At 48.9% G+C, this 26,316-nt stretch overlaps 1 protein-coding gene across 2 annotated transcripts; it reads left to right on the forward strand.

Annotated features, from left to right (window-relative positions):
• Positions 1-1,341: 1,341 nt before the first annotated feature.
• WDR45B (WD repeat domain 45B) lies at positions 1,342-25,004 on the forward strand. Of its 2 annotated transcripts, XR_011145148.1 has the most exons (11): positions 1,342-1,479; positions 5,386-5,460; positions 13,603-13,704; positions 17,200-17,287; positions 18,304-18,398; positions 20,660-20,850; positions 21,427-21,512; positions 22,349-22,450; positions 22,929-23,050; positions 23,423-23,883; positions 24,484-25,004. XR_011145148.1 is itself a non-coding variant. In XM_068976026.1 (10 exons), the coding sequence occupies exons 1-10, from the start codon at positions 1,413-1,415 to the stop codon at positions 23,527-23,529; spliced, it is 1,035 nt and encodes a 344-aa protein (XP_068832127.1). In that variant the 5' UTR covers positions 1,342-1,412; the 3' UTR covers positions 23,530-25,004. The 2 variants fall into 2 exon arrangements, 1 of the variants encoding a protein (XP_068832127.1); XM_068976026.1 differs by having other exon boundaries at positions 23,423-25,004.
• The last annotated feature ends 1,312 nt before the right edge of the window (positions 25,005-26,316 follow it).

Here is a 26,316-nt window from a genome sequence, read left to right on the forward strand (position 1 = left end):
TTCTTCTCAAGGGCTCCAGACCACTTTCTCCTCCTCAGGGACTCCAGACTTATCAACCTGCCTAGGAATTGACTCTCTTGATTTGATATTCATCCACGTGGACATAAGGGGCTCTGGTGTTCGCTTCTTGCCTCTCTGGTGTTGCGTATCTGTCCATTGATGGGTAGATGGAGTGCAACTCTTTTCCACTGGTGGCTAAATTCCCTGGCCTTGCTCAGTACATTTTATCTTTTAAAAGACACTTTTAATAACCCCACAGTAGACAGACAACTCACTGGATGCCCAGCCCCTAGTGGAGACACACTTGGTCACAGGGACACTGACAGCATTCCAAAAGCATTGAGAAGTGTCTCTTCCTGGGGCCTACGCTGTTAAAACGTTAGAAGGTGTTTTTCCTCTTAACAAATAGAAAGCTGGGTTTTAATACAGAACAGATTAGTGCCTGTTAGGGGGGTTTTGTGTCCTGGGGAGCCCTGTGTCCCTGTAGGAGGTTCTGCGTGTCCTGGAGGGGGCTCTGTGCCTTGGGGGTTCCGTGTCAGCTGTGTGTCTGTGGGTAGCTCTGGGTCCTCGGTTGGGGGGCAGTCTGTGTCCCTGTGGCGGGGGTCTCTCTATGGGGAGGTGGAGGGTGGGGGTGGGAGAGTCTAGACACTCCTTTACACTTGACTCTCGAACAACACAGGGGTTAGGGACACCCGCCTTTCACACAGTAAAGAAACCGGCGTCTAATTTATAGTCTTCCCTCTTATCCATGCTATCTACGGTTCTGCAGCTGCGGATCTAACCAACCAGGGTCGTGTACTCTTGAAAAAAAAATCTGCGTGTTAACTGGCCCCGCATTGCTCAAGGAACATTTGTACTTCCATTTCTTCACTTCCACCCATTTTGCTCTTTTCGCGAACATTTTACTAGCACACCTGTTAAAAACTCCACAAAGCATTGTTATTTATACTGAGACACTTATCCTTTTATCAATTAAAAATAAGAAAATCTCTTTCCTTAATTTACATGATTTCCGGGGCGGGGGGCTTGAGTTAGTGTGCGAGTCTGGGTCCTGCCTACTCTTGAGGTTTGAGGGGCACGGCTGGGGTACCCAGTCAGGTGGTTCCCACCCTTAGCCCCGCGCTCCAGAGATGCGACCCCGCTTCTCAGGTCAGGCCCCGCCCCCAAGCCGAGTCGACCCGCCCTCTTCAGACGCGGCCCCGCCCCCCGGAGACGTGACGCTCTCGGCGTTCCCTGCTCCCCCGGCAGGCCGTGGGTGGATTGCTCGGCGCTCCGCGGTTCCCTGGCTGCGCGCGCAGGCGGTGGGCCTTTCGCTTCCGGCCGCGGCAGCATCGGGGCTGGCCAGACCGATCCCGGCGGTCGACCTCCCGGAGCGGCATGCGGCGCTGAGGCGCGGTGGATCCCGCGGCACCATGAACCTCCTGCCCTGCAACCCGCACGGCAACGGGCTGCTCTACGCCGGCTTCAACCAGGACCATGGTGAGGAGAGCCCGTCAGTGGCCCCGGCCCCCCCCACCGCCGCCGTTTCCCCTCCTAGCGGGGTCCCGCCCTCAGCCCTGCGGCGGCGTTCTCACCGGCTTCAGGCCTCTTCCCCTGCCCCTGGCGTTCTCTCCCCTGCCCCTGAAGCCGCCCTCCTCCCCCAGGCCGCCCCTTTCCCCCCTGCCCAGGCCGCTTCCCCGCCGCCCTGACCCCCCACCCCCATCCAGGTCGGACAGTGATGGGATTTTCCGGGGCGGCGTCGGTTCTTTCTTGCGGGTTTAGGGTCCCCAGCGGCCGGGACGGGGTCGCATGGAGGTGAGAATGCCCCTGCAGGCCCAGGACCTCGTCCACGAAGGTCCTCATCTTTTCTGCTGATTGTCGTAGAATATGCCGCCGAACTCACACTTTTTTTCTTTTGTGGGGTGGCACCCGGACTGTTCAACCCGGCTTTTCGGGAGATGGCCTTTTTCGCCTTTCCGAAATCCTGCGTGATGCCGGACTGCGCCCCACTCTGGCCCAGGGAGGGGGATCCGCGTCTGTTCTGAGGGTCCGCTTTGGAAGCGCGTTTGAAGAGGAACCAGAAGCAGGAACTGCAGGATCCATGTCTGTGGGGCCAGTTTGGGGTAGAGTTACGTAGGCCGGGCGGGGGTCGCCCAGCTGTGTCAGCGCGTGGGCGCGTGGGGTGCTGGCTCCAAGGTTCTGACTGTAGGGCCCCGGGACAGTGAAGTGTGTTCTGGGAACCGAGGCGAGGCCGGGATTTCCTACAGGGAGGAGCCGTTAAGGGCGGGAAGAGTTCTTGGAGGAGTGGAGTTGGACGAGGGGAAAAATGTGGGATGCGGGCGGCTGGGCTGGGGATCGCAAGGGTTGTGGGGTCCGCTCTGGGGGCCAGAAGTTGGGCATCGGGCAGTGTGTGGCTGAACACTTTGGATTTTGATTTCCAGAGGAGGGCCAGTAGATTTCTGAAAGGGTTCTGATAGTTGAAAACTCATTAAGGAGTTAACCGTGGTGTAGCAACTTCTTAAGAAATGTGCTTTCAATGGAAAGAAATGACTGATTGATATTAAGGGCAGGGAGAGGCAGTCCTAAAAAACAAACCGGAAACACAAAGCTTACTGACTCCGTGGCGTTTAAATCCAAGATCTATACAGACACGACTGAGCGACTAAGCACACATACCTGTCTTAGGGCCAGATGAGGAATCCTTGTAGTAGGTTTCGGTATAATAATTGAGGTTCACAATAAAGCTAATTATTTTAGAAACCAGTGAGGTTTATAATTTTTTATAAAGTGTTGCTGGGAAAAAAAATGCATTTATACTTGACCTTCTGCTTACCCTTAGCTTAATTCCCTATAATTAAAATGTATGCCAGGTTATTGAGTTAGTTACATTTTTTCTGTTGACTTTTTTTTTTAATATATATATATTTTCTGTTGACTTTTAATTTTTACTCAGCATTTTTAGCACTCTCATTGAAACTTTAGCTTTAGAAACCTTTGCTCATAACTTTAAATTGTTTGAACTTTTGACTTATCGTCTCCCAAAGATAAGTTGTATTAGTTTCGAGATTCTGAAGTGTTGACATGTGTGCGTCTCTGTAATCCGGCTGCCGCTTTTCTTTCTCTTCCTGTGGGAAACAGAAGATTTGAGTCGACACACTTCTGTAGACTAGCTTTAAGATAGCAAGGATGGGAAGGTTCATGCCAACTGTTGTGTGATAACCAACTAGAATCAGTTAATTTATTTCTCCCACCCTGCAAAATAGCAAGGATAACGCCTAGCCTTCTTAGAGAGTGGTTTCCAGTCTTGTGTTTGTAGGACCTTTTTTCTAGCTTTTTACTGAAGTGCATTACTCTTACAGAAAAGTGCATGTATCCTAAGTATTCAGCTTGGTGAATTTTCCAAACTGAACACACCTTCCGCAGCACCCAGGGTAAGAAACCAAATGCCTTGGCACGCCGTGCTCCTTCGGGCCACTCGCCCAGCCTAACTTCCAGCGACATGGACTAGTTTTGCCTGTCTCTGTACTGTATTTTGTTTCTGGCGTTTTTATTCAGCATCGTGTTTGCAAGAGCTTTTTTCCCATACTGTTGAGTATAATTGAAGGTCATCCTCATGGGTGCAGTATTTCTTTGTGTGACTACATCACAGTTGGTTTGTCCATTCAACCTTTGGTAGGCATTTGGGTAGGTTCCCAGTTTGGGGTCATTTTGAGCATAGGGGTGCTGCTGTGACCATTCTATTACCTGTCTTTTAGTGAATGCATGTTATTTTTACAAGGCTTCTATACCTAGGAGTAGAATGGACAGTAGCAGTCATGCAAACAGTTTCCTGGTTTGCCCTCCATTCCTGTGCCTTGGCACACTCATTTTGGCCATTTTGGTGGATGTTTAGTAGATCTCATTGTGATGTATATGTGAGATTGTATTTGCATTTCCCTGATTCTGTAGGTTTAGTAAGCATTTGGATATTCTCTCGTGAAACGTCCAAATCTTTTGCTCATTTTTCTACTGGAAAATGAGCTCCTTTTTCTTATGGATTTATAGGGATTGTTTATGTATTTAATACAAGTCTTGTCAGAAATATGTGTGTTCTAGTGAAGACAAGTAAGTTGGTGCAGGCTTGAAACTTGTGAAAGGTATAATAGTTGAGAAACAAAGGAAAACTTGCGATTTTTGTATTATTTCCTTATTTTCCAGAAAGCCAAGCTCTGATTCTTCTGTCCAGATTACATGATTCCAGTAACACAAAGAGGGAGTTACAACCCAGAATAAGAGATAATAAGTAACATTGTACTTTCCAGTGAGTGTCAGACTCCAGGCCCAGATAAAGTTCATTTCAGAGCCTGAGAGTTAATTACAGAACAGATTCCAACTCCTGGGAAAGCTGTTACGGTCCTTGTAGTTTTATGCCTAACTTGGACAAAAAAAACAGAAGCATGCTTTTCACACTGCGGGGGTGGAGTGGTTGATAGAATAATGTTATCCCAATGCTGGAACACGGATCAAAGCCAGAAGAGACTCTGAGGGTGGCTTTGGCTCTCAGGTCAGTGCTGTGTCGTGGTGAGGGTCCAGCCACTGCAGCTTGTCTTGGGAAAAGAAATGAAGGGTTTGGTGTTTCTCTTTCTGGTCACAAGCTTCATATGAGCCAGCAGTCAAACTTGGTGGTGTTGATGGAGATTAATGTGGTCTTGATCACACTTGGGCAAGTGAAGTCCAGATCACAGGGTCATCTTAAAACTTGAGTGCTTCCTTCACTTCCTCACAGCATCTTCAGTTGGACCATTAACAGTCTGGTGTGTGCCCTGGGGATGGAGACTGAGATGGGTTTAGGGAGTTAGGATTAGTTCCGGGTGGGAGTGAGGTCATGGAGACCTCAAGCTGCCTTCTAGAAGACCCTCCATACTAGTCCTTCCACCTCTCTCCACCTGGTTGTGTCCCTGCCTGCTGAGGTGGCCTGCTCTATGGCTGTCCTTGCGGGCTCTCTTGTTTGTCATTGCCTCTCTAGGGCTTGGTGCCTGATACAGCCCTGGAGAGGTGTGTTGGGAATGGGGAGGCCAGTGGTGGGCATTAGAGGCTGGAGTTGAGGGACACGTGGGGTGGCAGAGTGGCTGGTTTGGTAGCTGCTGAGCCCCTCTTGCCCAAGTTAAGTGTTGGAGCAGAGAGCCTGGTCCATGGGATGCCAGAAGCGCCCTGCGGGGGCAAGTGGAGTAATGTGCAAACCCTTTGATAACCGTCCACGAGGAGAGTCATCATGACTCGTGCGGACTGCGTCCGTGTGGCCTGAGCATCCACAAGAGCTCCTCAGAGAGGCTGCTGTCTCTGGACCCCTTGCACGTGCCGCCCCAGGCCTGGGGTCTTCAGCTGAGACCCCGGGGAGGTGATTAATTTGTCTCTCTCACACTTTAGGATGCTTTGCGTGTGGGATGGAAAATGGATTCCGAGTCTATAACACCGATCCACTGAAGGAAAAAGAGAAGCAAGGTAAGAGTGATGCATTCTTGGTTTCTGCCTGTTCCCAGGCCTCAGCGTCTAGGTGCTGTCCTTCAGACTGGAGAGCAGTGGGTTGTGAGAAGTTGTTTGTGGGCCTGTCAGCCTGGGTGCAGCTCTGCTCTTCCTTGTGTTGAGCTTCTACGAGCGCTGGGCTCTGCGGACTGGGTGTAGCAATGCTGTGGGTCCAGGCGACCCTGGTGCATCCAGCACTGGCTCGCCCTGCTGGGAGACCCAGGCGTGGCTGCCCCGGCCTCGCCATGCTTCGTGTCCATCATGAAGCTGTGGGGAGCCGAAGAGAGAGGCTTAGACAAGACGGGTAGGGCTGACTCTGAAAATAACTCTTTCTTCGAAAATACTATTGTGGCAATAAATTATAGTTGCTTTTGTTTTCTTATTTCAGTGTCTTTTTTTTATTTCAGTGTCTTAAATTATGTTTTCATGGAATACAAGTTTTCACAAGCTGAAATCAAGAATTCTTTTTGTAAAATAAAATAATGGTGGTCCTTTTCCCATCTGGCAGGAAAAATGTGTAATTTAATAGGTAGACTTTTCCCATTTGCTTCTTTCCTATGTATTTTTCTTGAGCTTTTAGTGACTCCTGGTCCTTACCTGCCAACAGATGAACAAATCTCAGATAAATCATAAACAGTTAGAAACCTCCTTTTTCTTCCTGCAGTCGTGGTTTTGGTTTTTATTCAGTGTGCAAGTTATATTTTCTGATGCAAGAACCGTTTCTCATCTGTAAGAGGAAGTCACTGTATTCTTATGCTCCCCTATCAGCCTGCTTCCTTTTTGACAACTAATAGTCTACATCAGAGATTTTCAGATTTTTATTTTTTTCAGCAGTGAGACCTCTTTGTCAAGTAAAATCTTCTATGCAACCCTGGTATGTAAAACAGCAAGTGATACTTTATTTCTAGGAGTTTATTTTGTAAGCTGAAGTCTGTTCAGTTCAGTCAGTCAGTCGTGTCCAACTGCAGCTTGCCAGGCTTCTGTGTCCATTACCGATTCCAGAGCTTACTCAAACTCATGTCCATTGAGTTAGCTGAAGTCTGTAATTTTTATTTATTAGAGAAAGCTCAGGGCAGCCAGGTGGTAACAGGCTCAGATCTGGGCCCACACTATTTAGATCCCAGTCCTGCTCTTCCCCATATCAGGCTGCTGTGTGACATGGGGCAGGCGTAACCTTGGGCAGATTACTCACCTTCTCTTGGCCTCAGTTTGTTTTTGTGTAAAAATGAAAATGTTAACTGCCTACCTCCTAAATTTATTGTAAAGATGGATGAATTAGGATGAGGGAGACACACACCGAAAGTGCTTTGTAAGCTTATTGGCTCCTCATTGGTGGCAACAGTGTTACCTTTGAAGAGTGGGTCTTTGGAATTAATGAGCGCTGCCAGGGATAGTGGGAGTCTCCTCTAGTCTTTTAGGTTCTGACTTCTGTTTAATTTGTTTTGGTTGCATTGTAAATTAAGACAGTTCTGTTTTATACAGAAAAATAGTTCCAAAGTATTTTGAAACAGCTTGCCTAAATTTCCAGATGCTTTTTAACCTAAATTGACCTAGAAACTTAGGAACTAGACTTCAGTGTCAAAGTTGAATCGTTAGCGGCATAGTAAAAGTTGCTTCCTAAGTAATGAAATGTTTACAGTGGATCTAGGATTTCTTGTAACAGTGAGTGAAAACAAGAAGTATCTCAGCCTCCAGGAAGGCTTGCTACTGTCATGTCGCAGTGCTGTGTCTGTTCCCGTCCCTGCTCAGCTGCACTGTGTCTGGCTCAGACTGTCTCTGAGCTTCACTTTGGTGAATTTTGCACTTGCCGGGGATCCAGCAGGGCCATGTGGTGGCTGTTGATGGTGTGTTTAAGGACCCCACCTACATGCACTTGCAGGCTGGTCCGCTGCTTTATTTCTGGCAGCGAAGTCAAAACAGGCAGGAGACTTGACCTTGTTCCTATTTTATCGTCCAGATTTGCTTTCCTGTATGAGAAAGGAAGTGTGCCTGCATTGGAGGGTCAGTCCCAGACCTGGGCTTTCAGCCTTGCCTCCGCTGTGACTGTGGCTCTGCGTAGGGGCACTGCACGACAGGCTGTGATCCGTGGGCATCTTGCAGTCACACCCACTGCTGGATGGAGCTGGCAGTGCCTGGAAGCCCTCTTGGGCATCCTGGGCCCCCAGTGGAGGCAGCGTTCTCCTCCAAGGTGTTGGAGGTCCTGTGTCCGGTGCACAGAGCCGAGCGGCTCACTCGGGAGGAGTGGGAGCTCTGGGAGCGCAGCCTGTGTGGCGTTCTCACTAGGGTGCTGCAGGGCCGGAGCGTAGGACTCTGATTCACGTATATCACACACACATCCAAGCATATCCTGGCAAGAAGGTTCACGTCATAATTTGAACAAAGATGTGTCAGGAGTAATACATTTGGATAAAATTATGTCTACGTGGTTATAAAAATGAAAGGAGCACTAAAAGGTTAGCTCCCGTCTTCACCTGGAAACACAACCCCCCCACATCCCAAAGGTGCCCACGCTCGATGAACTTGCAAGGTGCTCAAGCCCCTTGTCTTCGGCGCTGCCTGACTCTTCTTCCACACCGCCAGCGCTCACACGTGTAACGTGGGTAGCCGTGTGTGGGGAGCAGAGGGCACACGGAGGCCTAGACGGGATGACTTGGCGACAGATGGGACAGCAGGTGAGGCCACTTGTTTCTGAGCCCACTAAGCACTGCACTGAGGGTGGAGGGTGCAGAGATGAATAATGTGGGCAGGGTCCTTGGCGAGACCACCCAGTGACTGGAAATAACAGGTGGCCTGTCTGCACACGGTCCACGATGCCGCCCAGTTCAGCACCTGCCTGACCTGACAGTCTTTCAGGGTCTTACCCATGGCCCGTCATCCTCCAGTTTCAGAGCAGGTCGTGTGGGCCCCATGGCCTGTGTGGTCAGTCCAGCACGCGGTGGGTGAGGGAACAAGAAAGAAGTGGGAAGCGTGTGAGATGGAGGGGGCTGAGCTGATTGTGGGTGTAGGGGGAATGGGGTTGTGTCCAAGTTAGCAATGGCTCTGGGGAGCGTGTGGAAAGGCACATTCCTAGTCTTGCTGGTTTAGGTTACAAGTTTAAACTGGTACAACCTTTTTTGTAGAAAAATTTGACAAATGGTTCATTTTCTATATTTGCACACACACACATGCTCTGATCCAGCGATCATACTTAAAGGATTTTATCTGAAGGAAAAAAATGAGAAAAAGACAGTAGATGGTACATGCTGTGGTACGTGCTGACGTGAAGTACAGCTGTGACAGAATGTAAGAGCGAAGAAGTTGGAAGCTAGTGTGATGGTGCCGTTGGTTTGAGTCCAGAAGTACACACGTGGTCTCGCTTACAGCTGTTCCTAGTTTATGCTGTTCTGTGTTTCATTTTTATAGTGATAATATGTGATTTGTAGAATGAGAAATAATTAAGCTATTTCTATTAAAACACCTGGGAAAGAAGAAGCTGAGGGTTGAGGGGCAGATGCCGTGGGAAGAGGCTGGTGGGTAATGTCACGCTGGAGGGCTGACTTCTGCCCCTTCAAACAAGAGCCTCTCAGTGGAGTGGAGGTTAAGCCAACACTCAGGACGTCCCTCTCCCCCATTTTCTTTCAGTTTCTCTGTGTGAGTGTTTATTTTGGCCAAGCTGCTTGGGATCTTAGTTCCCAGCCAGGGATTGAACCCAAGTCCTTGGCAGTTGAGAGCTCAGAGTCCTAACCACTGGACCTCAGGGAATCCCTCCAGTTTATTGCTTGGAGGCAGATTCTGCTGGGAGAGTAGGACATGTCAGACATTGATTCGTGCCTGAAGCTGTCACCGGTCAGTTTCCCGGGAGCCTGTCTTGTGTTCTCTGCCTCTCCTTAATTTTAGTCCGCTGTACAGCCAGCCACTGGGCCTGGCAGCTTTCAGAGACATGGGTGCGTCTCTCTGCTTTTTCCGCCAATTGGCGACCCCTGTGGATCTTTCAGGACCAGCCCTGGGGTTCTGGGGCTCTAGTGGCAACCTTGGGCTTCCTTTCAGGAGATTCCTCCTCTCCAACTACTTGGGGGCTGTGGCCCTTGGTTTGGGGGAGCTAAAATCCTCTGATTCTCCTGGAGTTTGGAGTCTCGCTTTTGTTTGCTGCTGCTCTTCCCAAGAAAGCCTCTTGTTTTTCTTTCCCTGCCTCATTGGTTGATGCTGAAAAATCTGCCCTTCTCTCTTTCCAGAGTTAAATCCCAGAGGCCACGACTGTTTCCAGTGGTTAAAACTGCTTCTCTGTCTTTATCCTTAACCCTTAACATCTTTGTAATCTTGACATTGATTAAAAAAAAAAAGGCATCAAAATGTTAGCCATAAATTAGCATCCAGGTAATATAAAATAATTCTGATTTCATGTAACACTGGGTTTTTTTTGTTTTGTTGTTGTTAGAAAGAGGCTTAGAGAAAAATCACAACCTATATCATTTAAATTAAAATAAAAAAAAAACCCTTTGAAACAGAATGTAATTTCCTTTTAACAGAAATTTTTGGTGATTTCTTTGTGTGAAGTACTTCAGTTTTTGGTTTTTTTCCCTGATTGGTTCACTGTGCCCAGGTCACATTTCCAAGGCTGTTGTGCCTCCTGGCATTTCTTTATTCTCCCGTTAGCTTGGTCACATCTGCTGGTGACTCACTGCTTTTGGAACTTGAGAAGACTTGCGACTGACAAATCCAGCAGTGATGAGTTTGAAGCCTCAGTGCTCACGTAGTGTTGTTATTAGTCTGAAACATTCTCCCTTGGTTGGAGAGTATTTTTAAAATGTATTAGTTACCTCTTGGCATAATTTACAGGTTTCTCCTGATATATTTGATTCTAGAGCTTACTGAACCTGCGCTGAGGAAACAGTTGCACTCCTCGCAGACCCCCAGAACTCTTCATCTTGCAAAACTCTGTCTGCATTAGATACTGACTCCCCCAGCCACCACCGTCCTAGTTCCTATCTTTATGAATTTGTCTACTCTAGGGACCTCATATAAGTAGACTTGTGCAGTGTTTATCCTTTTGTGACTGGCTTATTTCATTTAACATAATATTACATAAACACAGAGGCCGCTTCTACCTCTAGGCTGTTGTGAATAATGCCTCTGTAAGCAGGCATGTGATTTCAGTTCTTTTGCATGCGCGCCGCCGAGAGGGGCCGCTGCAGCACGTGGCGCTCTGGGTTCAGTTGTTTGAGGAGCCACCATACAGCCTCTAGCACCTGCACCATCCTTGCCAACACTTGTTTTCTGTTTTGTTTTGGTGGTGGCCTGATTAATGATTGTGGCGACATAGGAGTGATACCATGTGATATTTGTCTTCATCTTTGACTTACTTCCCTTGGTATGATCATCTCTGGGTTCATCCATGTTGCTGCAAACGGCATCATTCTGTTCTTTTTTATGGCTGAGTGATATTCCATTGTGTGTATCTATCCTGTCTTCTTTATCCATTTGTGTGTTGCTGAACAGTCAGGTTGCTTCCGTGTCTTGGCTGTTGTAAATAGTGCTGCTGTGAACATTGGGGTGGATGTATCTTTTCGAATTAGAATTTTCTCTGGTTATATGCCCAGGAGTGGGATTGCAGGTTAATATGGTGACTCTGTTTTTAGTTTTTAAAGGAACCTTCATGCTGTTCTCCATAGTGGCTATACCAGTTGGCATTCCCACTCACAGTGTAGGAGAGTTCCCTTTTCTCCACACCCTCTCTGGCATTTAAAAAAATAACCCTTATTTGGTCTGAGTTGCAGCACCCAGGATCTTGCATGTTGGCACAGGCTGTTTGTTGCAGCATGCAGGCTTCTGAAGTTGCGGGGCTTACTTGCTCCACAGCATATGGGATTTTAGTTCCCCGTCAGGGCTCACAGCCATGTCCTCTGCATTGGGAGGCGGGTTCCTAACCACTGGACCACCAGGGAAGCCCCTCCAGCATTTACTATTTGTGGACTCTTGGAGAATGGCCATTCCGACTGGTGCGAGGTGGTGCCTCAGTGTAGGTTTTGATTTGCATTGTCTAATGACTAGCGACATCGAGCATCTTTTCATGTGCTTGTTGGCCGTGAGTGTGTCTTTGGAGAAATATCTCTTTAAGGTCTTCTGCCCGTCTTTTGTTTTGGTTGTGTGTTATTATTGAGTTTTATGAGTTGTTTGTATGTTTTTGGAAATTAATCCCGTCTTGGTAGCATTGTTTGCAAATGTCTTCTTCCAGGATGTAAGTTGTCTTTTTGTTTTGCTTATGATTTCCTTTGCTGTACAAGAGCTTTTAAATTTAATTAGGTCCCATTTGTTTAGTTTTGTATGTATTTCCATTACTTCAGGAGATGGATCCAAAAAAGTATGGTTGTGATTTGCGTCAGGAAGTGTCCTGCCTGTGTTTTTCCTCTAGGAGTTTTATAGTGTCTGGTCTTACATTTAGGTGTTTGTTGTTTTTTCATTTGGTTTGGTTTTTGCTGGTTTTTTTGCCCATGCTATACAGCAAGCGGGGTCTTAGTTCCCCAACCAGGGACTGAGCCCACACCCCCTGCAGTGGAAGTGTGGCGTCTTAACCACTGGACCACCAGGAAAGTCCTACATTTAGATTTTTAATCCATTTTGAGTTTATTTTCGTATATGGTTTTAGAGAGTATTCTGATCTCCTCCTTTTACTTGTTGTTCAGTCATTTAGTCGTATGCAACTCTTTGTAACCCCATGGACTGTAGCCCACCAGGCTCCTCTGTCCATATGATTTTCCATGCAGAAATACTGGAGTGAGTTACCATTTCCTTTTCCAGGAGATCTTCCTGACCCAGGGATTGAACCCGAGTCTCCTGCATTGGCAGGTGGCTTCTTTACTGCTGAGGCACCAGGGAAGACCCTCTTGTATGTAGTGGTCCAGTTTTCCCAGCACTATTTATTGGAGAGACTGTCTTTTCTCCATTGTATTTTCTTCCCCCTTTGTCATCTGCCTGCCAGTGCAGGAGATGTAGGAGACCTGGGTTCGATCCATGGCTCAGGAAGATCCCCTGGAGTAGGAAATGGCAACCCACTCAGTAGTCTTGCCTAGAAAATTCCATGAGGTTGCAAAGAGTCGAACACAACTGAGCAGCTGAGCACGCCGCACAGTCTCCCTGGACCTGGTGAACCTGGTGAACCTGGTGAGTGCCAGGGAGCCAGGCGATGCCCCTGGTGGCGGAGGCCTGGCCTGTGGGGTGGAGGATTCCTGGGCTGTCATGGGTCTGAGGCCGCACACCAGCAGGGAGCAGTTTAAGGACTGAAGCGTTGTGGTCCTTTGAGTTTGGGGTGCGGCCACATCCTGTTAGAGCCAGGATCACCTGAGGCGGCTTGTGTGCCACAGGACAGTGAACTCTAAGGAGAGCTGTGTTCCTTGTGGATAGTGTTAAATGCAGAGTCCTTTCTGGGCTTTCTGCTAGGCCTTGAATTTGAAACCCCTCAAGTGAGCTGATGGACTTTGGGTCCATCTTGTGTGGCTCCGACTAGACAGGTAGGAGTCCATTCTTAGTTTAACTTCTGATTTTCAAAGGTTTGGGTTCCTTGCTTGCCCTCTGCTGTACCCTCACTGTGCCAGGAGCCTGTGGTCAGGCCAGACCAGAGTGGCTGAGGGGCCAGGGTGGGGGCGCCCAGCTGTGGCGTGAACTGCTCGGAGAGCAGTGTGCTCCTTTGGGGGTTCTGATGCCCCCCTGAGGATTGGGCTACTTTCTGTCGTGAAGCACACCTGAAAATCTGCTGACACACTCCCCTTCACATGATTTGTGAACATTTGTGAACATTTGGGACTTACAGGGGAAGAAGTGTTTAAAAGTGGTGAAAAGGAATTCCAGCTTTTGCATCAGACCATTTGAGATGCTTTCTCAGATCTTAGGTACTTTGCTGCACTTTAAACTATGAATTTGGATATTTCATACACTTTGCTATATTGGCTTCTTAGGTGCTCAGTGTTTATACATGAAAATACAGTTCTTGATGCTGAGAGGTTTGAAGCTAATTATTTTCCTAGCTGGTCACTATTTTCATTTCTGATCGTAGATACAGATTGCTGATTAAAAATCAAATGCTGACTGTTTTTACCTTTTTTTAAAAAACTGTAAAATATACATATTGACTTCTTTTTATCATTTCAGAATTTCTAGAAGGAGGAGTTGGCCATATTGAAATGTTGTTTCGCTGCAACTATTTAGCTTTAGTTGGTGGTGGGAAAAAGCCAAAATACCCTCCGAACAAAGGTAGGTAAAATAATCCTGCATTTAATAATGCGTCTCACATGTAGTCCTGTCTTGAACTTTTTAGAGTATCTTTGTGTCTGGCCACACTGGACCTCCCCTGGTGGCCCTGTGACTCCTGAAGGGACAGAAGTGTCCAGAAAGAGAGTGCTCTCTGCTGTTCCCAGGAGAAGAAACGTGACCAGAGTCGCTGTTCCCCGTGGACAGAGCACATGCTTTTCACTCGGGTTGACTCGATGGGGGCCTCCATCCCCATTTTGTCCTGGGTGTTCTTCTGCGGTGGGTGTTCTGTGCTGTGAGTTTCGCTGAAAGCCAGGTGTGGGGAGGTGACTTCTGCGGAGAGCCATGGACTCGTGGAAACGTGTAGACCAGAGCAGCTGGGCTCTGGGTTGAAGAATGTTTTTCCTCATGTGCATGTGTGAGCCTTTGTTCAAAGAGATGGCAGTGTAAAGGGCGTGGCTCTTTGAAAGTAAAGGAGAAACAGGAACTTTACAAGTTCAGCTGAATATCATGTGTCTGTAAATGTAGGTATCATTTGGGGCACAAGGAAGAAACCCAGTGAAGGAGAACAGAGCAGGGGAAGAAGGTGGGGACAGACCCCGGAGCTTCAGGTGCCAGGTGAGGGTGTGGTTGGGAAAGCAACGCCAGCAGTTCTCAGGAACAGTCTCAGGAAGCAGTTAAGTATAAGGCTCAGCAGACGCGGCGGTTGGAAGAAAAGAAAGGGGAGCCGTGTTCACAGAAGAGGCATGAGAGAGGGAAGTAAGTGTGGGCATCAGGCAGATGCTAGAGACGGGAGGAGGCCTGGGTGGCCACTGCACCCCTAGGGGGCTGTTGAGTTGGAGCCCACTGGCAACAGGCTCCACTACGTCAGGGGCCATGGAGACCATCTCTTTTAAGGCTTGGTGGCAGAGGAAAGGAGTATAGCAAGGGAGGTCTCCCTACAGAAAATAAAGACGGGGGTGAGCTGGAGATCTGCCTGAGACCATGAAGTAAAGAAAGAGGGCAGGCACGGAAACGCAGAGTTCTGTGGGGCCCTGGGCAGGGTTGGGCCTGACTGGCAGTTTCTCAGTAGAGCCTGGCGGGTTGTGCGGATGTGATGTGGGGAATGGAACCCACTCTCGGGTTGAGGGTTTGCCCTGAAAACACAGGCTGAAGGGCAGGAAGCCTGGCTGCTGTCCAGGTCATTGCCAGCGTGGCGTGGACAGGCAGGACTGTGGCTGTGAGTCCTGGAAGAGGCCCCCCAGAAGTGACGGTCCTGCAGCTGTGCTGGGGCCAAGGGCAGGTCTCGCAGTGGAACAGGAATTACCTGACCTGGGCTCCGTGGGAATAGGCACAGATCCTGCTGCTGGATCAGCCTTTGTCATGTGAGGAATTTCATTGATGACTGGTGAGGAGTCAAGAGCCTGGCCCGACCTGTGGCACTGTTGGGGGAGGAGGGGGTCACTGCTCCCCACCCCCAAGGAAGCAGTGGATTGGATAATCTGGGGTCTCTCACCTGCAGCATCTTACTCTCAAAAAAAAAAAAATTCTGAAGTAAGAGAGTCTCTGGAATTTTACAGACTTAGAAGAAAGCAATTTTCTAACTGAACATTTTGAGTAAAATGTAAGCTTTTTGTAGTGTGCTAAAGGTGATTTTTAAGAAAAGAGCTTGGTCTTTATTACACTTTTTTTCGGTAATGTCAAAATCACTTCTAAATATTTTCTTAATTGCCGGTTAAGATACATGGTGTTACGGTGTAAAGAATCTAGCTTCTTCGGTTCGTGAGAGCAGAATAAAACAGGACTGGAGGAGCCTGGCTGTCACGGCGACCAGCTGGGCCCAGACAGGGTGCTGTTCAGGTAGCAGAGCGGCCCTTTCCTTTTTAGAAGGGAGTCCAGAATTTTGAAATACTGTTTTTGCTATTAACAACTATATTATTAAAAGACAGAATCCCACCCAGTACATTTTACATTTCCAGTTCCCTGCAGCAAAGCAGCTCGCAGCCTTCAGAGGCCACAGGGGGTTGGCGTTAACTGGAGTCCTTGGATTTTTCTCACTACCCAAGTCTCTTTTGTGAGTGAAAATTTGTGCTGCTGCCTCTGGGGCTTCATCATGCTGTTTCCAAACATTTCTGAAAATGGGGTTCACCTGTTTTTGCGACACCCTTGACATCCTTCTGTCTGGACTTCTGTCTAGTTTGAGCCGTTTCATGTTCAGTTACAGACTTTCTGGTGTTAGGTTGCAGGGCCTGAGGAAGTTCACTGAATCGCCTTTTGTGTTCAAGAGTAGAGTGTCCTTTGCCCAGAAAAGCTGTGACCACTTGGTTTTGGAAAGATACTGTTTTGATAAGGTAACCGTCTACTCACTGACATGTTGGTGCCCTTTAAGGAGGAGCTGACAGGAGAAGTTTATCACAGATGGTGTTTCAAGGAGCAAGAAACACTGCTTCATTTTTTAGTGGTTATGAATTATAACTAACCTCTTCAATAGTAAATACATTCTATGTTAATAATTTTGGCAGTTCTGGTAGGCTGGTATTCATTTCTTTCTTGATTTGAAACTTAGATGACACTTACCCATTCTAACAAAGCTGACCCCTGAATCCCACTGCCTGGACTGTTGCTGGTCACATGTTGAGACCTGGAGGAGAACATTCTTTCCCTTCCATTCTCAGTCAGCTGTGACCTGACTGTGGAGGGAGCTTATTTCCCTCACCCCGCGTGCCTCATACCCAGCTTTTCAAGTGGAGGAGAGAAGAGGTCTGGACACACACTCCAGGGTTGTCTGTAAGTTGTCTCAGCCTTTGGGACGTAAACTGCTGATCCATCCTGACAGAAGCTTGTGGTGTGAGCAGAAGGCATTCTCCAGCTTGAAGCAGAGCGAGAACTTGGGGCAGAAGAGCCCTGGCCCAGGTTTTATGTGTCTGATTGCCTCATGAGACCGCCCTTTCTTTCTTGATCCAGGCTTATCTCCAGCACTTGGTACCTGTGGTAGGGCTTGCTTTTCGGCTCAGTCTAATGGGACCCAGGAGAGAGAGAAGTTTGCCTGGAAGCTGGGCGAGGGTTGTGAGGGAAGAGGTCCGCGTGAGTGTGCAGAGAGGCAGAGGCTGGGCACCTGCGCTGTGAGCAGGCATGTGGGAGAGTGAGGTGGGGCTGGGAGCGAGCGGGCGAGCAGGAGCGGTGGCTTGAGACCTGGGGGCTGGGCCTGGGAGAGCTTTATACCTAGGAGCTTATTTTGTAAGCTGGTCTGTAATTTTTATTTGTTAGAGAAAGACCGTGTGGCCGGTGGTAAAAGACTCTGGTTCAGATCCCAGTCCTCCTCTGCCCTTTGTCAGGTTGCTGTGTGACCTTGGGCAGGCTGCCTTCTCTTGGCCTCAGTTTCTTTACGTGTACAAATGCAGAGGATGACTGCCCCCGCCCCCACAGGTGTTCCAGTGCGAAGACTCCCTCAGGAGTGCCTCTAGCAAGCCAGCCCCTGGCCTCTCCTTTGTCGTGTTCATAGAGTCTTTCTCCTTTCAGTGATGATCTGGGACGACCTGAAGAAGAAAACTGTGATTGAAATAGAATTTTCTACTGAAGTCAAGGCTGCCAAGTTACGGCGAGATAGGTAGGTTTGGTGTCTCATTTTTCAAGATAGAATAGTCACCTTCTCTGAAGATGGCTGAAATCATTTTATACTGAAGGAAGAGATGTGTTTGGGAAAATGATGTATAAAAAATAAGGCTGTAGTTTTTGACTCAAGAACATAGGTCAGTGAGTTTCATTTGCCTCCTGGGGTCGTTCAGAGGTGAGCAGTCAGTGGGAGTGGGTGCACCCCGTGGACCCGGCCCTGGGCTGGCCCTGCCTCCAGCTGTCAGTCCTTCAGGGGAACCGCCCTGCCCGTCAGGTGCAGGCTGAGGACATGAGTTTTGACCCCTGAATTGCTTCCCTCTTAGCCCACGCTTGTCCACATCATGCCTCATAAATGTTTCAGTTTGAAGGTAAAGGAACACTCAGGAACTGCTCACAGAGAGTGTCACTGAATCTCACCTGTTGACAGTAGCCGGTCTCTCCCAGCCATTGCCGCCTGTGTTTAGTAGGACGCAGGAGCTTCTCCTGGTACGCTGACCGCAGTGGCGCAGAGCTTCCATTTGTCCTGTGGCGTGGGGTGTGAATGGAGTGCAGGTAGACTTGTATCTTCTAGGAATGTCAACATTTAGGGCTTGTAATAATGCAGATCCTGGAGCCAAATCAAAGGTCTGATTTCTCACACTTCTGAATTGTCAAGACACGTCTAAAAGTCTGTTAAGATAGGATTTCTGGCTTTGTGTCCTACTTGGTTTTTAATCTGTAGACAGAATGGTTGATGAGAATGCCCTCCCACCAGCGCCCCACCTTAGGCTGTACCTGCCTCTTCCCGAGTGGGAGGGAATCAGTCCTGATGTCAGCGTCCTGCCCTCGGGCTCCCTGCCGACCTGCTTCGCACACCTTGCTGCCCCGCTCCCGGGGTCAGGAATGGGAATGATCCTCTTGTATGTGGTTGTTGGAATGTTTCTGTTTCCAAATAATAAGAACAAAAGCCACAAAATGTTTGAGTTTCACTCTGGGGGAGAGGACATTCTGATGGTGTTTTCTTCTTTCCAGAATTGTGGTTGTTTTGGACTCTATGATCAAAGTGTTTACATTCACACATAATCCCCATCAGTTGCACGTCTTTGAAACCTGCTATAACCCTAAAGGTAAGAATCCAGAGGACCGATGGTGGAAATGGGCTTCTTGAGTCCAGACCAAGTGGGACGCAGACCCGTGCTGGGCGCCTCTCCTCCAGGTGGTCTTGGAGCGATGTCACCCTCGTGGTGGGTCTTGGAGCATCTAGGGTGCTGGGGAAAGGTCTGAGAGGTGCAGGCTCTCCCCAGCCCCCTGTGAACTTGCCCTGGGTCACAGCCCAGCCTCCTCACTGGAACTGAGACCGCGCCTCTTACCAGAATCTTCTGGGTCTCTCGGGACTTTTCACAGTGACCGTCAGCCATTCAGGAGCTCCATGGTGAGCCTGGAATCCGTGGTTTCATTGAGTTCTGAGGCCTTTCCTTCCTGTTTTCTTCTTTGCACGTGGCTTTGTTACTCATTGTATCATCTTTGCTTTGAAAATTTTTGGTTTTTTCTTCTGGCTTTGTTGAGGTATAAACTCACTCATTCTAAGTGTATCGTGTGATAAACTCGTCACTGTAAACAGTCGTGCGGCTGCCACCACAGTAAGCAGAACAGCCCCACCCCACCGAGGCCTCCCGGCTGCAAGTTCCCCACCTGACCCTCAGGTTTTGCCTTTCCAGATGCCTTTGCTATCTTTCTCGTAGCTTAATGTTTTGGATTCCTTCATTTGTGTGTGTGTGTTATTATTGTGTTCATTTTTATTGCTGAGTAACGTACTATCATATGGGCATATCACAGCTGTTGGTCCACACCAGATTTTTTGGCTGTTAGGAAGAGAAGCTGCTATGCATGTTTACAAGTAGGTTTTTGTGTGGATATATATATTTTTTCATTTCTCTTGCCTATATACTGAAGAGTACACTTGCTGGGTCATACTATAATTATTCTTTAGATTCCACATTATGTTAACCTACAGTATCTGTCTTCTCTGACTTAGCAAAACACCCTGCATGTCATCCGTGCTGTTGCAGATGGCAGGATCTTGCTTTTTTTTTATGGCTGCCCTGTATTCCATCAGGTATACATCCACTCTCTGTGCTTGACTGGAGCGTCCAGTCCATGTCCATTCAGTAGTTGTTGAGAGGTGGGTACTTACTGCCACAAACTGTTTTAGGTTGTTTGAGTAGGTCCTCTTCATCCCTTTCTTCTTTTGCCTTCTTCTTGAGTGTTCCGTTTGGATTCCTTTCTCTTCTTTGTGTGTCTACTATAGGTTATTGGTTTGTAGTTACTACGAGGTTTATATATGGCCATCAGTATGTATGCGTGTGATTATTTTAAATGGCTGACCTCTCAATTTCAAATGCGTTTTAACGGCCCTGCGTTTTACTTCCCTCTCCCCACGGTCTCTGGGTTTGGCATTGGGTTTTACGTCTTTTTGTGGAGCCTTTACTCCTGGCAGATGCAGATGATTTCACTGCTTCTGTCTTTTAACCTTCCCGCCGGCTTTGTGTGTGGTTGATCTTACTACTGCTGCTCTGTAGTTAGTTGCCTTAACCAGTGAGCTTTTTCCTTTAACAGCTTTCATGTCTCTCCTTGTGACCTTTTGTTTTTTGCTTAGAGAAGTGCCTTTACCATCTGTTTAAAAACGATTTTTTCTGCACTGGATTACTTTGACACTTTTTTTTTTTAAGTAAGTGTAGGATTTTTCTGGACTCTGTTCTGCTCCAGTGTCTGTGTTTCTGTCTTTATGCCAATATCAGGCCACCTTGATTTCTGGAACTTGAAGATAATTCTTGAAATTAGGTAGAATTAAGTCCTCTGATCTTGTTCCTGTTATGTAAGAATTAAAGGAGCTATTTTAGGACCGTTTACTTTCCTTGTAACTTGGTGGCAGCTTGCCTGTTTCTTCAGAAAAGCCTGCGGAGATTTGTACTGTGACGGCGCTTACTCTGTCAGTGGAGGGAGGTAGGCTCCAGGCTGAGGTCCTAGGACAGCTCTCCCCCCGCCAGGTCTTTGGTTTTCCCTTGCGGTGTGTTACAGTGTTTTCCATCTATCGTTACATTTATTGTCGAGTTTGGGGATTTTTTATTCATTTTTAGATTTTACAGTTTTGCATTCTCCCAAAAGACATACATTTGATAAAGTAAGTTCAGCAAATGTTTCCAATTATGAAGCCATCTTGAGGGAGTGAACTCTGCTTGGCTCCCTGCTGCCCTTTACTGGGAGAGGATTTTGTGACTAAATCTTACTTTTTCATGAGACCTGGAAGGCAGAGAGTAGGTGTGGTTGTTTAAAAGCAGAAACATTGGGACGGTCCTGAGTTCTTGACAAGTTTCTTGTCTCTCTTTAGGCCTCTGTGTCCTGTGCCCCAACAGTAACAACTCGCTCCTGGCCTTCCCGGGCACGCACACAGGCCATGTGCAGCTTGTGGACCTGGCCAGCACTGAGAAGCCGCCAGTGGACATTCCCGCCCACGAGGGCGTCCTGAGCTGCATTGCTCTCAACCTGCAGGGAACAAGAATTGCGACTGCATCTGAGAAAGTAAGTGTGTGTCCCTGTCCCACCGGAGGTCGTGCCTCTAGAGTGACCTCGCCTGCTCTAGGGTGCGGGCTCCTGGCACACTAGTCCTTCCCTGAAGATCTCAACACCCCGAGGTTCTTTGCTCAGATAGCAGGTCATAGCTGACAGAGGGTGCAAAAGTCATTCTCTTCAGCTGTGCTCCGTCTGTTTGGCAGCGGAGTTAGTGTTTCTCTTTCTGACTGGCTGTGGGAGCTAGAATTAAGATGCCATTTCCCTGGGCGGCGAGTGAACTGACGGCTCTCGGGGACCCGGACAGCCTAGGGCTTCTGCCAGGAGAGCGTGTGCACAGGACTCCGAGAGGGCCACGTGTGGGCTTGGGCCCTGGGCTCTCGGACCCTCTCTCAGCCCCTGCCGGCTGCTGTCAGACTAAAGAGACTTCGGTTCGTTCTCAGTGACAATGGGGAAAGTTGAGTTTTAGTTTATGTGGGCGAGTTTGGGAAAGACTCCGATGGGCTAATGGGTTTGTGAATAAAAATCATTTCAAAAAAAAAAAAGTTGTGAATCTTTGATAATGAAACACTTCACTGTTTTTCAAAGGGGACCCTTATACGAATATTTGATACTTCATCAGGGCATTTAATCCAGGAACTACGAAGAGGATCTCAAGCAGCTAATATTTATTGGTAAGAAAGCACGTTGTTTCACCCTAGAGAAGGGGCCCTGTGTGATCTGGCTGGAGAGGCAGGACCACGCACATGAGGCGGGCGGGGCTGCTGTACTGGAAGGGGCTGGGTTTTGAGTTCACTTTATTATTACTGATTTAACTCTTTATCATGGGGATATACACAGAAGTAGAATATTACAGTTACCAGGGACCTGTCACCCTGCATTTGTCAGAATTTGCCTGTTTTGTTTCATCTCTCCACTGTCCCTTCAGCTTATTTTTTTGATAGTGTCTTCGAGCAGACACTGGAGGCCTTGTTAGCCCGTCCCTAGTCACTTCAGCCTCCAGTGAGGCTGACCTGGTCTCTCTGTGGTGGTGGTTACCACATCTCACAGTGTCTGTAGTTCTGAGGGGGCTGCACCCCTGCTTGGGCAGGACCTCAGTCCTTGTGTCTGTGGCTTTTGCGAGTGTGGAGCTGCACTTGGGCTTAAGTGATAAAAATGTAGCCAGTATCTGCATGTAGTGTCCGTGGGGCCCGTCATGCAACCCACTCTCCCATCTGTCTGCTCTGGGGCCCATCCAGCCAGTCCGAGTGACGCCCCCCCACCTCGGGGGCCAGATCATTGGAGGGGAGTTTTTCTTTCCCGGCCAGCTTGTGGCAGTGGCCTCAGGGCCCCTGGGGTGGCAAGGTGGTCTGCTCTTGGCACCTGAGCAGGGGCTGTGCCCTGGTTTTGACCCTGGTAAAATGACTGTCCGTCCTGACCACGGGGGTGTTGGAGCGGGAGAGCTGGGGTCAGGGCTCGCTCCTGTGTCCACACAAGACCGAGACCCGAGCTTCATCTGCTTCCTCTGCAGCATCAACTTCAATCAGGACGCTTCCCTCATCTGTGTGTCCAGTGACCACGGCACGGTGCACATTTTTGCAGCTGAAGATCCAAAAAGGAATAAACAGTCAAGGTAGGTTTCCCAGTTAGAAGGATGAAGCCTTGGCTGAGTGCTCGCCCACTGGGTCTGAGTCACAGGCAGGATGCTTCTCGTTGGTCCTTCATTTGATTTTCTAAAAACCAGTGCAGATTACTTGATGCTAAGACTGGCATCACGACTCATCCTGCCATTAGCTCCTTAGGAAATCTGATGAGGCTCCAGGCGCCTTCTAGGGAGGCAGAGCTTGGTCCTGGACTCCAGCAGTCATCCTCGTGTTTGCTGTTCAGACAGTCGATGTGGTGGCAGCAGGACCCTGTGCCCCGTCTGGTGGTGATGGTTTCTGGGTTTCTGATAGAGCCGTTTGTAACAGCTTAGTTATTTTGTGTGAAAAATAAAAATTAAAAGCAAAAATAGAATTTGAATCATTAAGGCTAAGCCGACAGTAAGGAGAGCTGTGTCTAACTTTGTCATGTGACCGTCACTTCCTTTCTTTGCTTCCTTGTCCTCACAGTTTGGCATCAGCCAGTTTCCTTCCAAAATACTTCAGTTCCAAGTGGAGTTTCTCCAAGTTTCAGGTCCCCTCAGGCTCTCCATGCATTTGTGCCTTTGGAACAGAGCCAAACGCTGTCATTGGTAAGTGGTCCTTCCCGGGGAGAGTGGCCCCGGGCGTGATCAGCGCCACACCGGCCTCACTGGTGTTCCTTCTTCTCTCCCGGGGGTCCTATGCATCCCTCTCGGGGTTCACACAGCTACCTGCCTTCTGGGGGTTCCTGGGAAGTTGACAGGGCAGATCATTTGGTCTTGGAACCAATGACCTGGGTTCTCCCGTTGCTGCACTAGCTGAGTAGATGCAGCTCAACCCCCCCGAACAGTGGGTTCTCGGTCGAGCGTGCCCCTGCCACGCACAGATGCCTGAGGGTGGCTCAGCCTCCACTCAGGCTGCGCGGCGAGCTCAGTGCGGGCTGCTTGCTTTTCACCCTGAGTGACGCGGTCTCCTCTGCCCAGCGATCTGTGCGGACGGCAGCTACTACAAGTTCCTGTTCAACCCCAAGGGAGAGTGCGTCCGGGACGTGTACGCGCAGTTCCTGGAGATGACCGATGACAAGCTTTGACCCTCCACCAGGAGCGCGAGCACCGCGGCCCCTGGCGCCCAGTGGCCCCTCGAGCTCCTGGGGCTGGTGACAGTGGGCTGGAGGGACGGCCCGGGACCTTGCGCGAAGCCACTTGTGGCTGTTTTCTGAAGCAGGCCTCCTGAGTCCAGTGTTAAAGGAAGAATCAGCAGGGCACCCCCGGGGACACTCCTGCCGGACCGCCGGCTTCACCTTTCACTTCAGCGGTTCTGCCGCATCCGCCACCTGCAGCCAGGGCTCCAGACACACTGGGGGCACGTTGAGAAAAGGAGGGACAACGTGAAATTCGTTTGTGGCGCCAGATTCCATCCTTTTTGCTGAGTCTGTGATGGAGAGGTGAATACACGAGCAATCTTGGTTCTTTCTCACCAGATATAAGTGGGATTATCACACCGGCAGCCTTAGGAGGAGGAGTGAGGAGGCCCTTCTCCCGTCTAAACTGAAGGAAGTTTAGAGTTCACAGGCTTGGTGTCTCCCTCAGGAGTCACATATCACATGTCCCCCTCTTGTTGGAGCCATTGGGATTGAGGCAGCGCCAGGCCCACCTCGTGAGCCGCACCTGTGGCCTTCTGGCGACACTCTGGGTCAAAGGGAGTTCCCCTCCTCGTAGGGAAGAGAGTCACATGTAGACTTTGAAACTGAGTCACAGAGGAATGCATCGCTTCATTCGGAGGGTACGAAGGGAAACCCGCGTCTCAACAAAGCAGTGCCCGGTCCTGTGGGCTTGGCCGGCTGCTTCCACTTCCCTCTCACCGTCTTCTCTCCCTGTTTTTAACAATAGTTGCACACTAACATTCTGGGAATGAGAGGCACATACTTTTTTTTTTAACATTTGGTAACTAAAATAGGTTATGGGCTCTATATTGTTAGTACTACTTGAGGTATATATTTAATTTTCTTAACTTCCCTTTAAACTTAATTTTATTTTGATTTCAGGTTGCAAACATTAAAATCTGCAGCTGCAAGTTCTCAGTTTTGCCAGTTCTTTTACTGTCATGTAATCAACTAACTTTGTCTGTGGATTTCAGTGTAAAGTATGCATGTTACCTTTATGTGTATTTAATCATGAAATTTAATTTTGCACACTTATTTGTAACGTTTCTTTTAAATAAACATGGCTAATTTTGTTGTATTCTGTACCCATCAAGGGAAGAGAATTGTATGTTATAAAACCACAGCCCCAGTTTTGTTGGACTGCAGGCTGCAGGAACGGCCCAGTGTGCTTCGTGGCCTGAACTGTCTACGGCCACGTGGGGGCCGGGGGCAGCCCAGCTTCGGGAGCAGAGGGGAAGAGAGTGGTGTTCCCTAGCAGTGTCCATTGTCTCCGGTCAGGAAGCTCTGTCTGAGGTCTCTTTGGGGGAAAGCCTGGTGTTGGGCCACCCATCAGTGATCTCTAACAGCCTTAACTTTGGGCCCAGGAGTAAGAGGGTATTTCACATCTGTGTAATCACTAGTTTACATTTTCCCCAGTACAATGCCTTTAGTGTATCGAAATATACATTAAAGTAGGAAGAGAATTTTGCAAAGGTTGGTGTCACGGTGTGTGGAGATGCTACAAGCTGGTGAGGAAAGCTGGGCTGAGTGAGGAGTCAGCTCACTGGCCCCGAGAGAGGCCGTACCCGGGAACATTCCATATCCAGATTGTTCTGGCACATCCATTAAGAGTCCACAGTGTGGGAGCAGGTGCGGGCTCTGCCATCCCAGGCACAGCCTTGCATGCTTTGTAAAATGACCGAACAGGGACACCCTGGGTGGTGTGTGAGTGACCGCCATCAAGAGGTTCTGGTGGTCTTCTCAGGGGTTTCTCCTTGGGATGGTGACAGTACGTCTTGCTGGGGAAAAGCCCTGGTAAGGCTCCTGGAGGGCAGGCTGAAGTCTGGAAGGCTGAGGGAGCGTGGCCTGTCCACCCTCCTCGGGCCTGGGCACGTGGCCTCACTTCACCTCCTCAGGGAGGTGGCGGGAAGAGCTGTCCCTGGCCAGTGGGCTGTTGGGTGAACCTTCCTCAGTTTAGGGACAGCAGCAGACTTGGTTTCTCAAACCGATAACCACTGAATTGTTGCCTAATGTAGGGAAAGCATGTTGTAAGCCACGGCCGCCTCTAATTCCCCGCCGGCTGCATCCTGCCAGCCCCTGAACATGGATACGAAGGGGCAGGCATGAAAGTCTCGTGTCCAGGGCTTCCCCAAGCCCCACTTGGTGGCTAGGCTGGACCAGCCTGATTAATTTTCCCCCAAATGCCCGTGTGAACATTCAGGAACCACCTCTTGGGGCCCTGTGCACTGGGCTCTCCTGCCTGCTCTCCAGGTCGTGAACGGGGGGTTGGAGGGAGGAGGGCTCCAGTGTGTCAGTTGGGGACAGAGCCCTCTGTGCCCTGCAGCCTCGCCCCTGCCCATGCCCCCGGCTCGTCTGTCCCGTCGGTCTTCAGTGCTCACCGTGGCCTGGAAGGTGTGGCCCACTCCCCTCCTTACCCTGCAGCTTGTGAGACCAAAGCTTCTCATGTTTGCATTTCCTTTCTGCAACCAAACCAAACTTGTAGGTGATTTCACACATCTTGGTCCCTGGCCTCTTTTCTTTCTGTAAAAAGTATTTCATCAATTTTAGTGTTTTTGGAACTTGTGCTCAAATTTTGGTCTTCAGAATGGATCAAAAAACACTAATCACAATACAAAATGTTCATTGTAAGGTGAACATATAGAAGAATATGAAGTGGGAATCAACATCACCCTGAGTTGCCATCTCCAGAGACGATGACCTTTGGAACCCCCGTGC

Source organism: Capricornis sumatraensis, chromosome 8 (genome assembly GCF_032405125.1).
Source record: "Capricornis sumatraensis isolate serow.1 chromosome 8, serow.2, whole genome shotgun sequence".
NCBI lineage: Eukaryota > Metazoa > Chordata > Mammalia > Artiodactyla > Bovidae > Capricornis > Capricornis sumatraensis.